The sequence below is a fragment of the Nomascus leucogenys genome, chromosome 4, assembly GCF_006542625.1.
Source record: "Nomascus leucogenys isolate Asia chromosome 4, Asia_NLE_v1, whole genome shotgun sequence".
Lineage (NCBI taxonomy): Eukaryota > Metazoa > Chordata > Mammalia > Primates > Hylobatidae > Nomascus > Nomascus leucogenys.
This window is the reverse complement of record NC_044384.1, coordinates 96,655,868-96,673,972: the sequence shown is the minus strand read 5'-3', so window position 1 is coordinate 96,673,972 and position 18,105 is coordinate 96,655,868. Positions and strand designations below refer to the sequence as shown.

At 40.0% G+C, this 18,105-nt stretch overlaps 1 protein-coding gene across 3 annotated transcripts in view; it reads left to right on the top strand.

The window, feature by feature from the left end:
- The window catches only part of CACNA2D3 (calcium voltage-gated channel auxiliary subunit alpha2delta 3), a 962,218-nt gene extending 952,420 nt beyond the window's left edge, over positions 1–9,798 (top strand). For 2 of the 3 annotated variants that reach the window (XM_030811589.1, XM_030811588.1), the window contains 3 exons: positions 8,711–8,823; positions 9,047–9,129; positions 9,379–9,798. In XM_030811589.1, coding sequence (XP_030667449.1) covers positions 8,711–8,823; positions 9,047–9,129; positions 9,379–9,471 — 289 coding nt within the window. In that variant the 3' untranslated portion in view covers positions 9,472–9,798. The remainder of the gene's footprint in view (positions 1–8,710; positions 8,824–9,046; positions 9,130–9,378) is intronic. The other variant, XR_004029736.1, reaches the window with a different exon arrangement.
- Positions 9,799–18,105: the final 8,307 nt, after the last annotated feature.

Here is an 18,105-nt window from a genome sequence, read left to right as displayed (position 1 = left end):
GAATGTGTAATCAGTACTAGAGGTTCTTTGGAATGTGTTGCAGTTCCCTGTGTTTGAAAATAATTTATATTCTGTGTTGTTTGTTTATATCTTGGGTCCATATTTTTAACAGATCATGCTTTCAGACATCCCTTTTGTTATTTCTTTCAGTTTGTATACTATGATCATTATGTGAATAAAGAATCATATTTTATCTTGTTAGTGGATTATAATACTTTTTGGTATGAACTTTTATTTATTATATTTTAACGATACTTTACTCTGAATATTTGTATATTACTACTAAACCTAAACCTGTTTCTTTGTTAGCATATTTTTGGTATATTTTTCCCTTTTTCTCCTATGTCATTCTGTTTTAGGAGTGTTTGTGGCAAACAGCATAATGTTTATAAACTCAATTTAAGAGTCTTTCTTTGCCTTTTAATATGTGAATCTAACAACCTCACAGTTATTGTGATTGGTAATAATTTTAGGCTTATACTGGCAGTCATGTGTCTGTAGGTGGGTGTTTAATTTCTCATGCTATCCAGATTGATCAGGTTTTAAATATTTTTCAATGATTATTCCTAATTTGAAAATATAATTTTCTATAAATGTCTACAGAGATTTAGAATCTATTTTTCTCTGGACACTGACATACCTTTGACTCTCTTTTTTCCTCAAAACTTTAAATATATTATTCTGTTTCTTCATCTTCAGTACTCCCATTGAGAAACTGGTTTTATTCTCATTCTAAGTAATTTGTTTCTAGGGAAGCTTTTAGGATTGGTCTGTATCTTTGATGATAGGAAGTTTTTTACTCATGTTTCAGTGGGCCCATTCATTGAAAAGAATTGGATTTGTTTTTTCAGTGCAAAAAATATTTTCTCCTTTGGATCTTTTGTGTCATATTTTCAACTCTTCTCCTTTATTGTTCGTCTGGCAGACACACTTGGCTTAATCTTATAGTCAGCCATTTGTTCTTCAGAGGGTTTTGTGATCTTGGTTTTGTACTTTCCTTTGAGACTCTGTTAACCTGCCACCTCAAAGGTGGAAATTGTTGGTTCTCTAATGAGAGCTATCTCAGGTAGAATATATTTATGTTGATGGGCAAAATCCATTCAGAAGAGGCCAATTGCTGGAGTAACATTCTTGCATAGGCAAGAAAGAGTCTAGTGTTAAAGAGGGAAGGTAAAGCACATATAGATAGCTATAGATGAAATTAATTAGCGAAACAGCAAGATTGAATATTTTTCTGAAGCCAGATATAGTTCTAGATAAGAGTAGGAAGAGCAGAGAGTAGGTGTCCCAGTGTAGATAGTGGTTAAGGCAATGAGGAAACATCTTTGCACAGTGGCAAGCCCTGTTCCCTACTACAGATGTAGAAAATGAACATAACTGTGGGATATTAGATAGGCATTGGGCATTTATAGAAAAGAAACCATTGTGTTGCAGTCTCAGAGGCATTCATGGATCATTCAACATATGAGGTGGCAACAGGTTAAAAAAGGGGGAGTTCCTTTCCCTTCTTTATAACGTCCCATAAAGCAGAAGAACGTTTCTTCATTGCGTGATTTTAGTTCACCATGGTGATATACTCAAAAGAATGGAACAAGTTTATTGCGAGAAAGGCAAATGAAGGTAAAACCTTTGGAGAAACTGTCAATTTTGTTAATGTCCATTTGTTAAGTTAAAATCTATGAAACTGAATTTAATGAAATATTATGAAAAGTTATGTGATTGATAGGGGTTCTAACCCTGGAGTTAAATATTTAGCTAATCTGTTGGTTCTGGAAGAATATGAGATTCTCATCCCTCATTTGTTCCTCCAAAGAGTCAGTAGTGTTTTGTGTTAAAGGATTATTTTATAGTGTCTTTGTCACTTCACCGTGTTGGGCAATGTGAGAAGGTGGCACTGCCAAGCTTGTTTAAGCTGGACTAACTATCCTGATGGATCAGAAGGTCAGAGCAGGTATACAGCCTTGGTTCTTTTTTTTTTTTTTTAATTGTACTTTAAGTTTTACAGTACATGTGCACAATGTGCAGGTTTGTTACATATGTATCCATGTGCCATGTTGGTGTGCTGCACTCATTAACTCCTCATTTAGCATTAGGTGTATCTCCTAATGCTATCCCTCCCCGCTACCCCCACCCCACAACAGTCCCTGGAGTGTGATGTTCCCCTTCCTGTGTCCATGTGTTCTCATTGTTCAATTCCCACCTATGAGTGAGAACATGCAGTGTTTGGTTTTTTGTCCTTGCAATAGTTTACTGAGAATGATGATTTCCAGTTTCATCCATGTCCCTACAAAGGACATGAACTCATCATTTTTTATGGCTACATAGTATTCCATGGTGTATATGTGCCATATTTTCTTAATCCAGTCTATCGATGTTGGACATTTGGGTTGGTTCCAAGTCTTTGCTATTGTGAATAGTGCCACAATAAACATACGTCTGCATGTGTCTTTATAGCAGCATGATTTATAGTCCTTTGGGTATATACCCAGTAATGGGATGGCTGGGTCAAATGGTATTTCTAGTTCTAGATCCCTGAGGAATCACCACACTGACTTCCACAATGGTTGAACTAGTTTACAGTCCCACCAACAGTGTAAAAGTGTTCCTATTTCTCCACATCCTCTCCAGCACCTATTGTTTCCTGACTTGTTAATGATGGCCATTCTAACTGGTGTGAGATGGTATCTCATTGTGGTTTTGATTTGCATTTCTCTGATGGCCAGTGATGATGAGCATTTTTTCATGTGTTTTTTGGCTGCATAAATGTCTTCTTTTGAGAAGTGTCTGTTCATGTCCTTCACCGACTTTTTGATGGGGTTGTTTGTTTTTTTCTTGTAAATTTGTTTGAGTTCATTGTAGATTCTGGATATTAGCCCTTTGTCAGATGAGTAGGTTACAAAAATTTTCTCCCATTCTGTAGGTTGCCTGTTCACTCTGATGGTAGTTTCTTTTGCTGTGCACAAGCTCTTTAGTTTAATTAGATCCCATTTGTCAATTTTGGCTTTTGTTGCCATTGCTTTTGGTGTTTTAGACATGAAGTCCTTGCCCACACCTATGTCCTGAATGGTATTGCCTAGGTTTTCTTCTAGAGTTTTTATGGTTTTAGGTCTAACATTTAAGTCTTTAATCCATCTTGAATTAATTTTTGTATAAGGTGTAAGGAAGGGATCCAGTTTCAGCTTTCTACATATGGCTAGCCAGTTTTCCCAGCATCATTTATTAAATAGGGAATCCTTTCCCCATTGCTTGTTTTTGTCAGGTTTGTCAAAGATCAGATAGTCATAGATATGTGGCTTTATTTCTGAGGGCTCTGTCCTGTTCCATTGATCTATATCTCTGTTTTGGTACCAGTACCATGCTGTTTTGCTTACTGTAGCCTTGTAGTATAGTTTGAAGTCAGGTAGTGTGATGCCTCCAGCTTTGTTCTTTTGGCTTAGGATTGACTTGGTGATGTGGGCTCTTTTTTGGTTCCATATGAATTTTAAAGTAGTTTTTTCCAATCCTGTGAAGAAAGTCATTGGTAGCTTGTGGGGATGGCATTGAATCTATAAATTACCTTGGGCAGTATGGCCATTTGCATGATATTGATTCTTCCTACCCATGAGCATGGAATGTTCTTCCATTTGTTTGTATCCTCTTTTATTTCATTGAGCAGTGGTTTGTAGTTCTCCTTGAAGAGGTCCTTCACATCCCTTGTAAGTTGGATTCCTAGGTATTTTATTCTCTTTGAAGCAATTGTGAATGGTAGTTCACTCATGATTTGGCTCTCTGTTTGTCTGTTATTGGTGTATAAGAATGCTTGTGATTTTTGCATATTGATTTTGTATCCTGAGATTTGCTGAAGTTGCTTATCAGCTTAAGGAGATTTGGGGCTGAGACAATGGGGTTTTCTAGGTATACAATCATGTCATCTGCCAACAGGGACAATTTGACTTCCTCTTTTCCTAATTGAATACCCTTTATTTCCTTCTCCTGCCTAATTGCCCTGGCCAGAACTTCCAGCACTATGTTGAATAGGAGTGGTGAGAGAGGGCATCCCTGTCTTGTGCCAGTTTTCAAAGGGAATGCTTCCAGTTTTTGCCCATTCAGTATGATATTGGCTGTGGGTTTGTCATAGATAGCTCTTATTATTTTGAGATACATCCCATCAATACCTAAGTTATTGGGAGTTTTTAGCATGAAGGGTTGTTGAATCTTCTCAAAGGCCTTTTCTGCATCCATTGAGATAATCATGTGGTTTTTGTCTTTGGTTCTGTTTATATGATGGATTACGTTTATTGATTTGTGTATGTTGAACCAGCCTTGCATCCCAGGGATGAAGCCCACTTGATCATGGTGGATAAGCTTTTTGATGTGCTGCTGGATTCGGTTTGCCAGTATTTTATTGAGGACTTTGCATTGATGTTCATCAGGGATATTGGTCTAAAATTCTCTTTTTTGGTTATGTCTCTGCCAGGCTTTGGTATCAGGACGATGCTGGCTTCATAAAATGTGTTAGGGAGAATTCCCTCTTTTTCTGTTGATTGGAATAGTTTAGTTTCAGAAGGAATGGTACCAGTTCCTCCTTGTACCTCTGGTAGAATTGGGCTGTGAATCCATCTGGTCCTGGACTCTTTTTGGTTGGTAAGCTATTGATTATTGCCACAATTTCAGAGCCTGTTATTGGTCTATTCAGAGATTCAACTTCTTCCTGGTTTAGTCTTGGGAGGGTGTATGTGTCGAGGAATTTATCCATTTCTTCTAGATTTTCTAGTTTATTTGCATAGAGGTGTTTGTAGTATTCTCTGATGGTAGTTTGTATTTCTGTGGGATCAGTGGTGATATCCCCTTTATCATTTTTTATTGCATCTATTTGATTCTTCTCTCTTTACTTCTTTATTAATTAGTCTTGCTAGCAGTCTATCAATTTTGTTGATCTTTTCAAAAAAAAACAGCTCCTGGATTCATTAATTTTTTGAAGGGTTTTTTCGTGTCTCTATTTCCTTCAGTTCTGCTCTGATGTTAGTTGTTTCTCGCCTTCTGCTAGCTTTTGAATGTGTTTGCTCTTGCTTTTCTAATTGTTTTAATTGTGATGTTAGGGTGTCAATTTTGGCTCTTTCCTGCTTTCTCTTGTGGGCATTTAGTGCTATAAATTTCCCTCTACACACTGCTTTGAATGTGTCCCAGAGATTCTGGTATGTTGTGTCTTTGTTCTCCTTGGTTTCAAAGAACATCTTTATTTCCACCTTCATTTTGTTATGTACCCAGTAGTCAGTTTTGAGTGAGTGTCTTAATCCTGAGTTCTAGTTTGATTGCACTGTGGTCTGAGAGACAGTTTGTTATAATTTCTGTTCTTTTACATTTGCTGAGGAGAGCTTTACTTCCAACTATGTGGTCAATTTTGGAATAGGTGTGGTATGGTGCTGAAAAAAATGTATATTCTGTTGATTTCGGGTGGAGAGTTCTGTAGATGTCTATTAGGTCTGCTTGGTGCAGAGCTGAGTTCAATTCCTGGATATCCTTGTTAACTTTCTGTCTCGTTGATCTGTCTAATGTTGACAGTGGGGTGTTAAAGTCTTCCATTATTATTGTGTGGGAGTCTAAGTCTCTTTGTAGGTCACTCAGGACTTGCTTTATGAATCTGGGTGCTCCTGTATTGGGTGCATATATATTTAGGATAGTTAGCTCTTCTTGTTGAATTGATCCCTTTACCATTATGTAATGGCCTTCTTTGTCTCTTTTGATCTTTGTTGGTTTAAAGTCTGTTTTCTCAGAGACGAGGATTGCAACCCCTGCCCTTTTTTGTTTTCCATTTGCTTGGTAGATCTTCCTCCATCCCTTTATTTTGAGCCTAGATGTGTCTCTGCACATGAGATGGGTTTCCTGAATACAGCACACTGATAGGTCTTGACTCTTTATCCAATTTGCCAGGGTCTTGACTCTTTATCCAATTTGCCAGTCTGTGTCTTTTAATTGGAGCATTTAGTCCATTTACATTTAAAGTTAATATTGTTATGTTTGAATTTGATCCTGTCATTATGATGTTTGTTAGTTGGTTATTTTGCTCGTTAGTTGATGCAGTTTATTCCTAGCCTTGATGGTCTTTACAATTTGGCATGATTTTGCAGTGGCTGGTACTGGTTGTCCTTTCCATGTTTAGTGCTTCCTTCAGGAGCTCTTTTAGGGCAGGCCTGGTGGTGACAAAAATCTCTCAGCATTTGCTTGTCTGTAAAGTATTTTATTTCTCCTTCACTTACGAAGCTTAGTTTGGCTGGATATGAAATTCTGGGTTGAAAATTCCTTACTTTAACAATGTTGAATATCAGCCCCCACTCTCTTCTGACTTGTAGAGTTTCTGACAAGAGATCAGCTGTTAGTCCAATGGGCTTCCCTTTGTGCGTAACCCGACCTTTCTCTCTGGCTGCTCTTAACATTTTTTCCTTCATTTCAACTTTGGTGAATCTGACAATTATGTGTCTTGGAGTTGCTCTTCTTGAGGAATATCTTTCTTTGTGGCCTTCTCTGTATTTCCTGAATCTGAATGTTGGCCTGCCTTGCTAGATTGGGGAAGTTCTCCTGGATAATATCCTGCAGAGTGTTTTCCAACTTGGTTCCATTCTCCCCATCACTTTCTGGTACACCCATCAGACGTAGATTTGGTCTTTTCACATAGTCCCATATTTCTTGGAGGCTTTGTTCATTTCTTTTTATTCTTTTTTCTCGAGACTTCCCTTCTCGTTTCATTTCATCTTCCATCGCTGATACCCTTTCTTCTGGTTGATTGCATCAGCTACTGAGGCTTCTGCATTCTTCGTGTAGTTCTCGAGCCTTGGCTTTCAGCTCCATCAGCTCCTTTAAGCACTTCTCTATATTGGTTATTCTAGTTATTCATTCGTCTAATTCTTTTTCAAAGTTTTTAACTTCTTTGCCTTTGGCTTGAATTTCCTCCTGTAGCTCAGAGTAGTTTGATCGTCTGAAGCCTTCTTCATGAAAGTCATTCTCTGTCCAGCTTTGTTCTGTCACTGGTGAGGAACTGCATTCGTTTGGAGGAGGAGAGGCACTCTGCTTTTTAGAGTTTCCAGTTTTTCTGCTCTGCTCTGTTTTTTCCCCATCTTTGTGGTTTTATCTACTTTTGGTCTTTGATGATGGTGATGTACAGATGGGTTTTTGGTGTGGGTGTCCTTTCTGTTTGTTAGTTTTCCTTCTAACAGACAGGACCCTCAGCTGTAGGTCTGTTGGAGTTTGCTAGAGGTCCACTCCAGACCCTGTTTGCCAGCAGCAGTGGCTGCAGAACAGCGGATTTTCGTGAACCACGAATCCTGCTGCCTGATCGTTCCTCTGGAAGTTTTGTCTCAGAGGAGTACCCGGCCATGTGAGGTGTCAGTCTGCCCCTACTGGGAGGTGCCTCCAAGTTAGGCTGCTTAGGGGTCAGGGACCCACTTGAGGAGGCATTCTGCCTGTTCTCAGATCTCCAGCTGCATGCTGGAAGAAGCACTACTCTCTTCAAAGCTGTCAGACAGGGCCATTTAAGTCTGCAGAGGTTACTGCTGTCTTTTTGTTTGTCTGTGTCCTGCCCCCAGAGGTGGAGCCTACAGAGGCAGGCAGGCAGGCCTCCTCGAGCTGTGGTGGGCTCCACCCATTTCGAGCTTCCTGGCTGCTTTGTTTACCTAATCAAGCAAGCCTGGGCAGTGGTGGGTGCCCCTTCTCCAGCCTCGCTGCCACCTTGCAGTTTCATCTCAGACTGCTGTGCTAGCAATCAGCAAGACTCTGTGGCATAGGACCCTCCGAGCCAGGTGCAGGATATAATCTCCTGGTGTACTGTTTTTTAAGCCCGCAGAAAAGTGCAGTATTAGGGTGGGAGTGACCCGATTTTCCAAGTGCTGTCTGTCACCCCTTTCTTTGACTAGGAAAGGGAACTCCCTGACCCCTTGTGCTTCCTGAGTGAGGCAATGCCTCGCCCTGCTTCAGCTCGGGCACCGTGCGCTGCGCCCACTGTCTGGCACTCCCTAGTGAGATGAACCCAGTACTTCAGATGGAAATGCAGAAATCACCCATCTTCTGCGTCACTCATGCTGGGAGCTGTGGACGGGAGCTCTTCCTATTCGGCCATCTTGGCTCCTCCACAGCCTTGGTTCTTACAGAACTTGGGCTCTGGGAAGTGTGGGACCTCATAAATGACTAGCATTAATCTCATTCAAAACACTGTTCCTGTATACTGGGCAGACATTGTGCAAAGCAGTATAAGGAAGGCTCTAAGAAGTTCACTATCTATCTATCTCTTTTGCCATTGGTATGACATAGTTTCAGTCTATCATTGAGGGAAGGAGGAGAGAAAATGCCACTTAGAGGAACATCAAATGTAACTTGGGGTAATGTTTAGGCTCTGGGAGAAGGAAATTAGGCTTTGAAAGTCTAACCTCTTAAACCTTGGAAACAGGTGATTCAGCCAACTCTGACTCTTGTGTGTGTTTTGTACATACAGCATTTCAGTCTTTCCACGGTGAGTTGTATGAGCCACATGTCATCATAGCTATTGTTTGTTTTCCTAGTGAAGCTAGGTATTTGTAAGTGAAGAGCCTCATGGAGAAAGGTAACGTTATAGTAAAACAGTCTCCAAAATTTGCTTTACAAAATATGGTAGTTGCTGCCACCCAGGAGAGAAGTCTTCCTCATGGCTCGTTAATTGATGGATGGTAAATGACGACTGTCTCCCTACCTCTTGTTCCAACAGGTCCTTCGTCATCCAGCAAATCCCAAGCAGCAACCTGTTCATGGTGGTGGTGGACAGCAGCTGCCTCTGTGAATCCGTGGCCCCCATCACCATGGCGCCCATTGAAATCAGGTATATCCTTTTGTGTGCAGGTCCACTCACTACCAGGGAAACCAGTAAGGGGGATCAGTGGTAAGGAAACCTGGGGGAGAAATATTTATTAGCGAAGGAAAATTACATTCTTTCCACTGTTGGAGAGAGACAGTAGTTAAGAGAGTTGTCATTGCCAAGTTTTGACCTCTGAAATGCAGAGTAGAAAAAAGCAATCCTTGGAAACATGCCTTAACTACAGTCAACATAATGAATCCCTTAAGTGTGAACGTCTAAAGGCCCAGAAGATCAGAAGGCGCCCAGAATCTTGTCATGGCTTCCATCCTGAGGTAAGTCTGAGAACTGTTCCTGTTTCCTTTTCCCATCAGAATCACCATGAGAGTCTCACACTGGTCAAAGAACTACAGCTGAAAAGTTTACTCATGAGAAAATAATCCCTTTCAGTAAACTGAATCTGCACCATCATCTAGGTCCCAGAAGACTTTGTTCTTACATTAGAGAGGGAATCCACATGGTTGGAAAGTTGAAGATGTCCTGGAGTCTATTTCCGTCTAACCAACCCCTGCCTTTCCCCATAGGAGAATGCAAGGGAGTGTGGGGGTGCGCCGAGTCTCCAAGCCCAGACAGTCCTTCTTCTGCTCCCTCTGCTTTTGATGCTCTTCTCAAGGTGACACTGACTGAGATGTTCTCTTGGCATGCTAAATCATGGATAAACTGTGAACCAAAATATGGTGCAACATACAAGACATGAATATAGTCCAACCATCAGCATCTCATCATGATTTTAAACTGTGCGTGATATAAACTCTTAAAGATCTGTTGACAAAAAGTTATCTTTTTACTTTGCCAGTCATGCAAATGTGATTTTGCCACATGATAATAACCCTTCATCAGAAATGGGACTGCAAGTGGTAGGCAGTGTCCCTTCTGCTTGAAACCTATTGAAACCAATTTAAAACTGTGTACTTTTTAAATAAATAAGTATATTAAAATCATAATCTCTGTGTTTGTTTGGATTTTATCATTACTTTATTGCTAAGAATCCCAACTGAAAATGATGCATGGGGAAAAAGGTACCCATTCCAGAAACGAGGAAATGATGGCTGTTGGCAGAGCCTTTGTTCTAAAGCAGATTCTAGGCACATATTTAACAATTGTTTAGATGCTTCACTCTCAGTTATAAAAATATTTATAGAAGTATATCAAAATATCATCTACATGGGAAGAGTTTATTACATAGAACCGTGAATTTTGTTGAACTAAACTTCAATGAAAATCATAATTTGGAAGCAAACACAAGCTTTCATCATATTCAAGTGGTGAATTATTTGGGAATAGAAATAAAGAAGTCATAAATCCTAGGAATTCGGTCTGAGGAGACTTGAAGGAGGGAAAGAACAATGATCACAAGTTTGGCTTCTGGCTTTCCCCATAAACAAGATACGAAATTAGATCTCAAGTATTATGAGATGAAACTACCCAGACATGTAAGCATTTCTAAACACTGGCTCTTGACCCAAAGAAAACAGATTTCACTGGATCATGGTTACTAAATAAAGTGAAATAATTTCCATGCCTAGGCGGAGTAGAGAATGCCTTTCTTTACAGGACAGACATCTGAAAGTTATCCAGAGAATCCTACTTAAACTCTTTTAAAAAGGGGCACATTATCCTCTTGATATTTTAGAAAAACTGATGTCACTGTACTGCTTTATACTAAAACGATTCCACTACATTGTTATAACTTTTAAAATTACTATGCCTCCAGTGCTGTTTTTGTTCTCAACATCACAATACTATAACAGGCAAACTAGCCAAACTTTCAACAACCATGGGGCTATAGAATTGTGACAATTGATGGTACTCACTCTGTGCACTTGGTAAATGAATAAATTCATTTGTTGCTCATACAAATATAAAGATACATTACATTTACACTAACATATTGAGATCAGATAAGGAGGCGCAATTTATTAAGCTGGAATGATAAGACTCTAAACCCATAAAGTCACAAGTATAAAGACATTCTATTTATACCTAAGGTGATGACCAGAGGAAAATTGAGCTTAATACTGAGAAAGATGAATTTATCACAGATCTAGGTGATTTACAGGAAAATTTTAAAGGAGAGCAAGTTAGATGATTTATAAGAGAGAGAAATCATATTTCAATTAATTTTTAACAAAAATAACATAACCTACGATTCTCCTTTACAGTTCTTAAAAACTGGCAACAGTAAGTCAAGCATATTATAATGCCCATAACTTAATGCAAATGATGCAAAATACATGCAATATAATTATGTATAATTCCACTCACAGTCTCATTCTGAACGATGGAGTCACTTTTGTTAAACTGTTCATGGCATAAATATAGCATCCTTGCCTCACACTGTGCCTCATGCCCTTGTCAGGATTACATTCGTGTAACTGACCCACCAGGCACCTCTGATTCGCTGTTCTCACAACAGCTCCAAGCAACTGGACCCTCTGTTTATCTACTTTGAAATTGAATAATTTTCTCCAACTTAATGTGTCCTAAGCACAACTCATGATCCCCCTCCATTAAACTTTTTTCTTCCCACTGACGCAACTCCAACCCCAAACCTTGGGGCCACCCGATTTGCGCTTTCCCCCGCAACCCACCTTGCAGCAAGTCTCACGAGCTCTGCCCTTCAAACACCAAACCTGACCATCACTTTTCCCAGCCCCTCACTGCTGCCATCCTCTTCCCAGTCACCACCCCCTGTCCCTGGTCTCTGAAGACCTATGTCCTCATTGGTCTCCTCTCTTCCACTGTCAGCGACCACCCAGTCCCACTCCATGATCCATTCTACACACGACAACCAGAGCAGTTTTTCATAAACAAGTATCTGATCCTAGCCCTGCCCAGTGCAATTAGAACAACATACACATCCCTTACTGTAGTCCACAGCAGGGGTTCTCCGAGTCTTCCGTGTGTTCGAATCACTCAGGGACCTTTCAAAAATCTCTGGGGCAGGCCGGGCATGGTGGCTTATGCCTGTAATCCCAGCACTTTTGGAGGCTGAGGTGGGCGGATCACCTGAGATCAGGAGTTGGAGACTAGCCTGGCCAACATGGTGAAACCCTGTCTCTATTAAAAATACAAAAATTAGCCAGGCATGGTGGCACGTGCCTGTAATCCCAGCTACTCGGGAGGCTGAGGCAGGAGAATCGCTTGAACCCGGGAGGAGGAGGTTTCAGTGAGCCAAGATCGCGCCACTGCACTCCAGCCTGGGCGACAGAGTGAGACTCCATCTCAAACAAACAAACGAAAACTCTGGGGCAGAACCCAGGCATTTTAGTTTTTGTTAAAACTCCCTAGGTGATGTTAATATGAACCCAGGTTGGCATCCACTGAGCTGTGGGACCTACAGGGACTCGGCTCTGGACTCTGCCTCCCTTTCCCACGCCATCCTGTGCTGCTCTGTCCCAGACCCACTGTGCTCCATGGCTCTGCCTCCAAGCCTTTGAAAATGCCAGGCATGGTGCCCACTCAGGGCTTTTGTTCTTCCTGTGCCCTCTGCCTGGAGGGCTCTAGACCCTGGTCTTCGTGCAGCTGCTCCTTCCCAACGTCCAGGCTCCCTTCAAAAATTCCTTCTTCAGAGACCCCTGGTACAGCTGCTCTTCTCCCCCAGCCCCACTCCTCTGGTTTTACTTTTCCTTTGCATCAGTATCTGGAATCATTTTATTTTCAGTTTCACCCACTGTATTCCAGCTCCATAAGTCAAGGACTCCTCTATCGTTCGTGACTTCATCTCCAGCTCCCAGAACAGTGCCTGGCCTATAATACAACTAAAACCACCAATAACAGTGACAAAGCTAGCACCTACTGTTTACTGTGATCTGACTCTTTCTGCCTGGTGTTATTTGAAGTGACTTCCCTGTTTAACTCATAGGATTTTCACAGCACACCTAGGAAGTAGATGTGATTCTGATCATCATTATACACATGGAGAAATGGAGGCACAAGGGGGAAAGTCATGCTCCCAAAGGTCACATGCTTGGAAAGGAGCAGAGTTGGGATTAGAAGCCAGGCAATTTTGCTTCCAAGTCAGGGCACTCAGCCAATCAAATACTTCCAATGGATGAATGAATTGCCAATAACTTTGTACTATGACATCTCCGCGTCTCCTACCCACTGATCTTATTGCCATCTCTCCAAACTACTTGGCCTCCACTCCCTGCTCTCTAATACCAGCCTGCCAACTCACCTCCCTGAGTGCGGCTGCTACTCCTGTCCTCCCACTTCCAGGCCGCTGTCTACTGCCCAGCAGCTCTCCCCTGTCTTCATTTCTCCCCATATCTCACTTAGAATACACAAGTCACAGTAACACTTTTACGGCTACCTGAGCTGCTGAGCACATCTGGGCTGCCTAGCATACCTGGGCAGACCAGTAAGCACCCTGAGACATATTCTTTCCTCAGTCGACTTCTCTCCCACTGTCCCCAACAATTATTTCATAGTTTCTTCCCTCTCTTTAGGATATTCCAGAGTATGTTGTCTTTCTAAAATTTGCAGTAGGAGATTTCTGTATGCAATATTAATATGATTGATACCAAACATATCCAAAGGTAACTTATCAGAGAACTTTTTATTAAAATGTACAGTTTATGACTAATTAATGTGATATAGTTTAATAGTGCATTATATAGCACAATTAGTTACTAAAGTTATAGGCTGTGACTTTCAATATAATTTGTAACAGATTCAGAAGGCATCTATAGCTAATCCTAGTGTGGCAACGTTCTTCCTAAAATATAGAACTATTTCATATATACATATATATACATGTATAATTATAAAATTCATTGTATGTATATACTAGGTAAAATTCATAAAATTATAGTAGAACAATTGCAATATTTATTGAGGGTAGAATACTAAAATGCAGCATAGACAAGACAATGCAATGATACCTCCATGTGTCCTAAAATTAAAGACTGGCCAGCAACATGTGCCGTCCTTTTATGAGCAGTATTGAAGGAACACAGAATTAGGATAATGTAGCACACTAAAATAGGATTGTAATGGTGTTGGTAAAAACTACTATCTAATGTGTGAAGTAATTTAGGATGAGGAAGTGTACATTATTATTTAAATTATGAACAGTACAGCACTGTAGAGGATAATAATGTAGCTCTTGTTACAGGAGACTCTATAGTTTAGTAAAATATTAAAATTATAGGCAGAAAGAGCACAGCTTTATTACTATCAATATCGGAGGTCATAATAATTTAACAGACCCCTGAGGGCCATTTGCAGTGTCTGCAATTTGGAAGCTTTGCAAAGATGTCTCTAATTGGCACATACTGGCTGGAGAGTCAGCTGGGGGCATTTCTACTAATAGGACTTCGTCACACACATGCAGCTTGTAGTGACCAAAATTCCTACTGGGGGCTTTGCAGGCATCGTTTCCCTTAATCCAGTGGTGACAGACCTAGACAACTTTGCCCCAGGGGGGTCATTTGGCAATGGCAGAAGACACATTGTAGGGGAAGGGGGCGGTGCTACTGGCATCTAGTGGATAGAGACCAGGGATGCTGCTAACATCCTACAAAGCCCAGGACAGCCCCCGACAACAAAGAATTGTTTGGCCAAATGTTTCAACAGTGCCAAAGTTGAGGAACCCTATTCTAATCCTTAAGGATTATTAGGGATTTTGTCTTTACAATTTAATAGATGCCATTAACCTTCGGGATCCCCATTGGCATCTAAATTATGGAGGTTGACTGTACCAATGCTGGGGATCTCTTCCATAGTGTAAGAGAGTAAACTACAGATTCAGTATAATAGCAATCTAGCTACATTGTATCTTACACTATTCAGGTGGTGGCCTCCTTGTCATCCAGGCCTCAGCAGTTTTCCACCGAACACCCAGGAATGCTCTCACTACCTACTGTTTCATTCACACCACGGTACTCACTAGGATTTGTGATTTTCTCATTTACTGCCAGAGTCCCCTCCTCATATCCTATGTGGCAGGGACTCATCTGTGTTAACTGTTGTATCCTCAATGCTCGGAGTAACTCCCCAACTTCAGTGACACCGAGAAAGCATTTGCTGAATGAATAAACCACCCACACGATATTATTTATCAAAACCTTCTGTTTACAAGGTACCAAGCAGAGCCCTTTACAACATTTCATGTAAATCTTGGGACCACCAAATGATGCTCTACGTCTCAACAAGCAAGTTACCCAGAGTTACTAGGGATAGTAAGAAACAAGGCGGTATTCCACACTTTTTACCCTTAACCGTCACAATATGCAGCTGGGTGCCATAGTCCCATCTTATATCAGACACCAGTTCCCTCTTCTAGGTAGTAAGTCAAGATAGCAATACTTTCTAGTTTAGGATATTATAATTCAGCAGCTTGGACACTGTAAAGGCAATATACAATAGTAGATTATAGCGATACTTCTGTTGCCTATGATTAGAAACAGCATATTGTAATACGACACGATGGCTTCATTTTTACTACATTCAAAATACAATACTTTCCACTCATATGCACATTACAGGCAATGTAGGGTTGTTTAAACCAGGGATCAGCAAACATTTCTCTTAAAGAGCCAGAGTAATTGGCTTAGACTTGGTGGGCCTTATTGTCTCTGATGCAGCTGTTTAACTCTGCTATTACAGCTCCAAAGCAGCTATGTTCTAATAAAACTGTATTTAAAGACATTAAGGACGCTGAAATTCAAATTTCATATATTTTATATGCCAAAAATGTGAGGTTTTTTTTTTTTTTTGCAAGCGTTCAAAAATGTAAACACCACTGTTATGCTGTGAGCTATACAAAAGAAGCAGCAGGACAGATTGGATATGTGAGGCCTAATGTGTCAATCTCCTAATTTAGAATATCGCTGCTGCCAATTTTTGAAGCTCTCATAATATGATGAGTTAGGAACATCCTTGCAACATTACAGATGTGTACACTAGAATAGTGTCAGTCCTATGGATATTGGAAATACTATATTACAAATGTGACTATAATTTTTACTTTAACATCACACGAAGTAGCATTATTTCAAACGCTGGAAGCACCCTAGTATAATCTAATGACATGTTCATATAACTATTAATATAAACAGCATAATTCACATAGTGTGCTAGTGTTACTGCTACTTGAATTGTAGGGCAAAAGGTATAGGTTGACATAATGCAGTTCAGTACAATATCTTATTTCTGTTCCCACGATTATATATAATAAAGTGAAGCATAAAATCACATTGCTTCTGCCAGCATTGGCCCCCTCAAAGCAGTTACTTTCTTTAGGCTATGCTGTAACGTGTTGTCCTAAACTGTAGCATTGGGTGTACTATTACTGCTATATCCTGACTATGTTAGGTTGTCAAAATCTTGTTAATAAAAATTCTACCACAAGATCCTGTACTAAACAACCCATATTTTAATTATCCTAGCTCCAAATGGTTAGCAATAAACTAGTAAAGAAAGATAAATATTTGAGTGGCATCTTTTAAATAAGATACTGTCACCCATGGCGTGATATGCCCCTACTAGCCAGAGCATCAAGAAGAGTCCTAAATTATAGTCATATTGTCCTTATATTTATAAACGATTCGATATTGTCCTTGAACATGCTATTTAGTTATGCCACCACATAATCTTCAAGCTGTAGCAATCACTGTGGGGCAGAGATGGGGACATTTGTTGAGTGCTGACTGTGGAAAGCACTTCACAGTCATTATGTCACATAATTCCTCACAGTCAAAGTTGGCTCAAGCCATGAGAAGACACACATTGCGGATGATAGGCCTAAGGTTCAGAGAAGCTTATACTCCTTGACCAAGTCACAGAGGCGGTGATGGACAAAGCCAGAATTTGAAGCCAGCCTAATGGTCCCAGAGCATGTGTTCTATTCACTTAGCCACCTGTCAACTTTCTCCACATCACTTTCTTTTCATGCCACATGCTGTCATCAAGACTCAGGAAACAGCAATTCCATTCAGCCATATTGAAGTGTAGTGTCTATAATACTGGTCTAGATTAAGCATCCCAAATCCAAAAATCCAAACTCCAAAACCTGAAAAATTTTGAGCGCAGTCATGATGCTCAAAGGAAATCCTCATCGGAGCATTTCAGGTTTTGGATTTTTGGAGCAGGGATGTTGAACTGGTAAGTGTAATGTAAATATTCCAAAATTTTAAAAAAATGTGAAATCTGAAACACTCATAGTCCTAAGCATTTCTGACAGGGAATACTCAATCTGTACCATCATTACTAGTGTATTATTATTCCATATACTGTTTTAGCAGAAAGATCGGCAATATTGCTAATCCACAACACAGTGCCCCAATGCCACTCTAGCATCTGTTTCTTCAGCAATAGCATTATTATATTCCATATACATTTTAAACAATAACACCACCCTCCCTTGTACATAATCCTACCTTACTTCAAGTTATGAGAACAATACAGCTGCTATGCTAATGCCACCTGTAGTTTTAGTAGCAACAACAAAAGTGCAAATACGGAGCCCACTGGTCTATACTCAGTGTATGTTGGATCTGAGAAACCACCTTTGTGACTGCAGCTTTACAGGGAAATAAAGAAGCATCACTATTCCTCAAAAGTAGAACCTTGGACTGAGACTTCTCCATTTTTACACGCAAATGGCCAGACACACGAGAATTACTCAGGTTCTATGCCATCTCTGATAGTGGAAGTAATCCTTTTGCCATACCATTCTATATGATGGTCCTATGATGTTAGCATTTGTGATGATATTGCTACTAAGCCGTGTCATACTTACTTTCAAAATGGAAGCAATTCTGCCAATATAATAACCAGTGTGTCGTATCTATAATTTTAGCAAAAACGCGAACACAGCCATGCTAATACTTACATAACAAGTATTTTCTGAAGAGAGATACTACTCAAGTATGTACTGAATTGGTACTATTCCAATATATACTGAAATGATAATGCATTTTAGTTTAGCTTCTAATTGAATATACATATTATGAGTCCAATATTTATAATTTATCGATTTATACCAGTATTGTACGCTCTGCTGTCTGTATTTGTCATCAAACATGTTATTTTTTACCATAATATGGTGCAAAAAATATAATGCTTATGGACAGAGTGCAATAATACACGGATAGTGTGCTGTGCTTAGTGATCTACACTGTTTTCATTGTTAGCAGAAATATCATAATGCTCCACCTTTGCCAGGGTAAAGAGTGATGTGAACAACATTGTATTTTATTTTTATAATTTTAGACACAACAATGATGCCATAATAAGTTGAGATC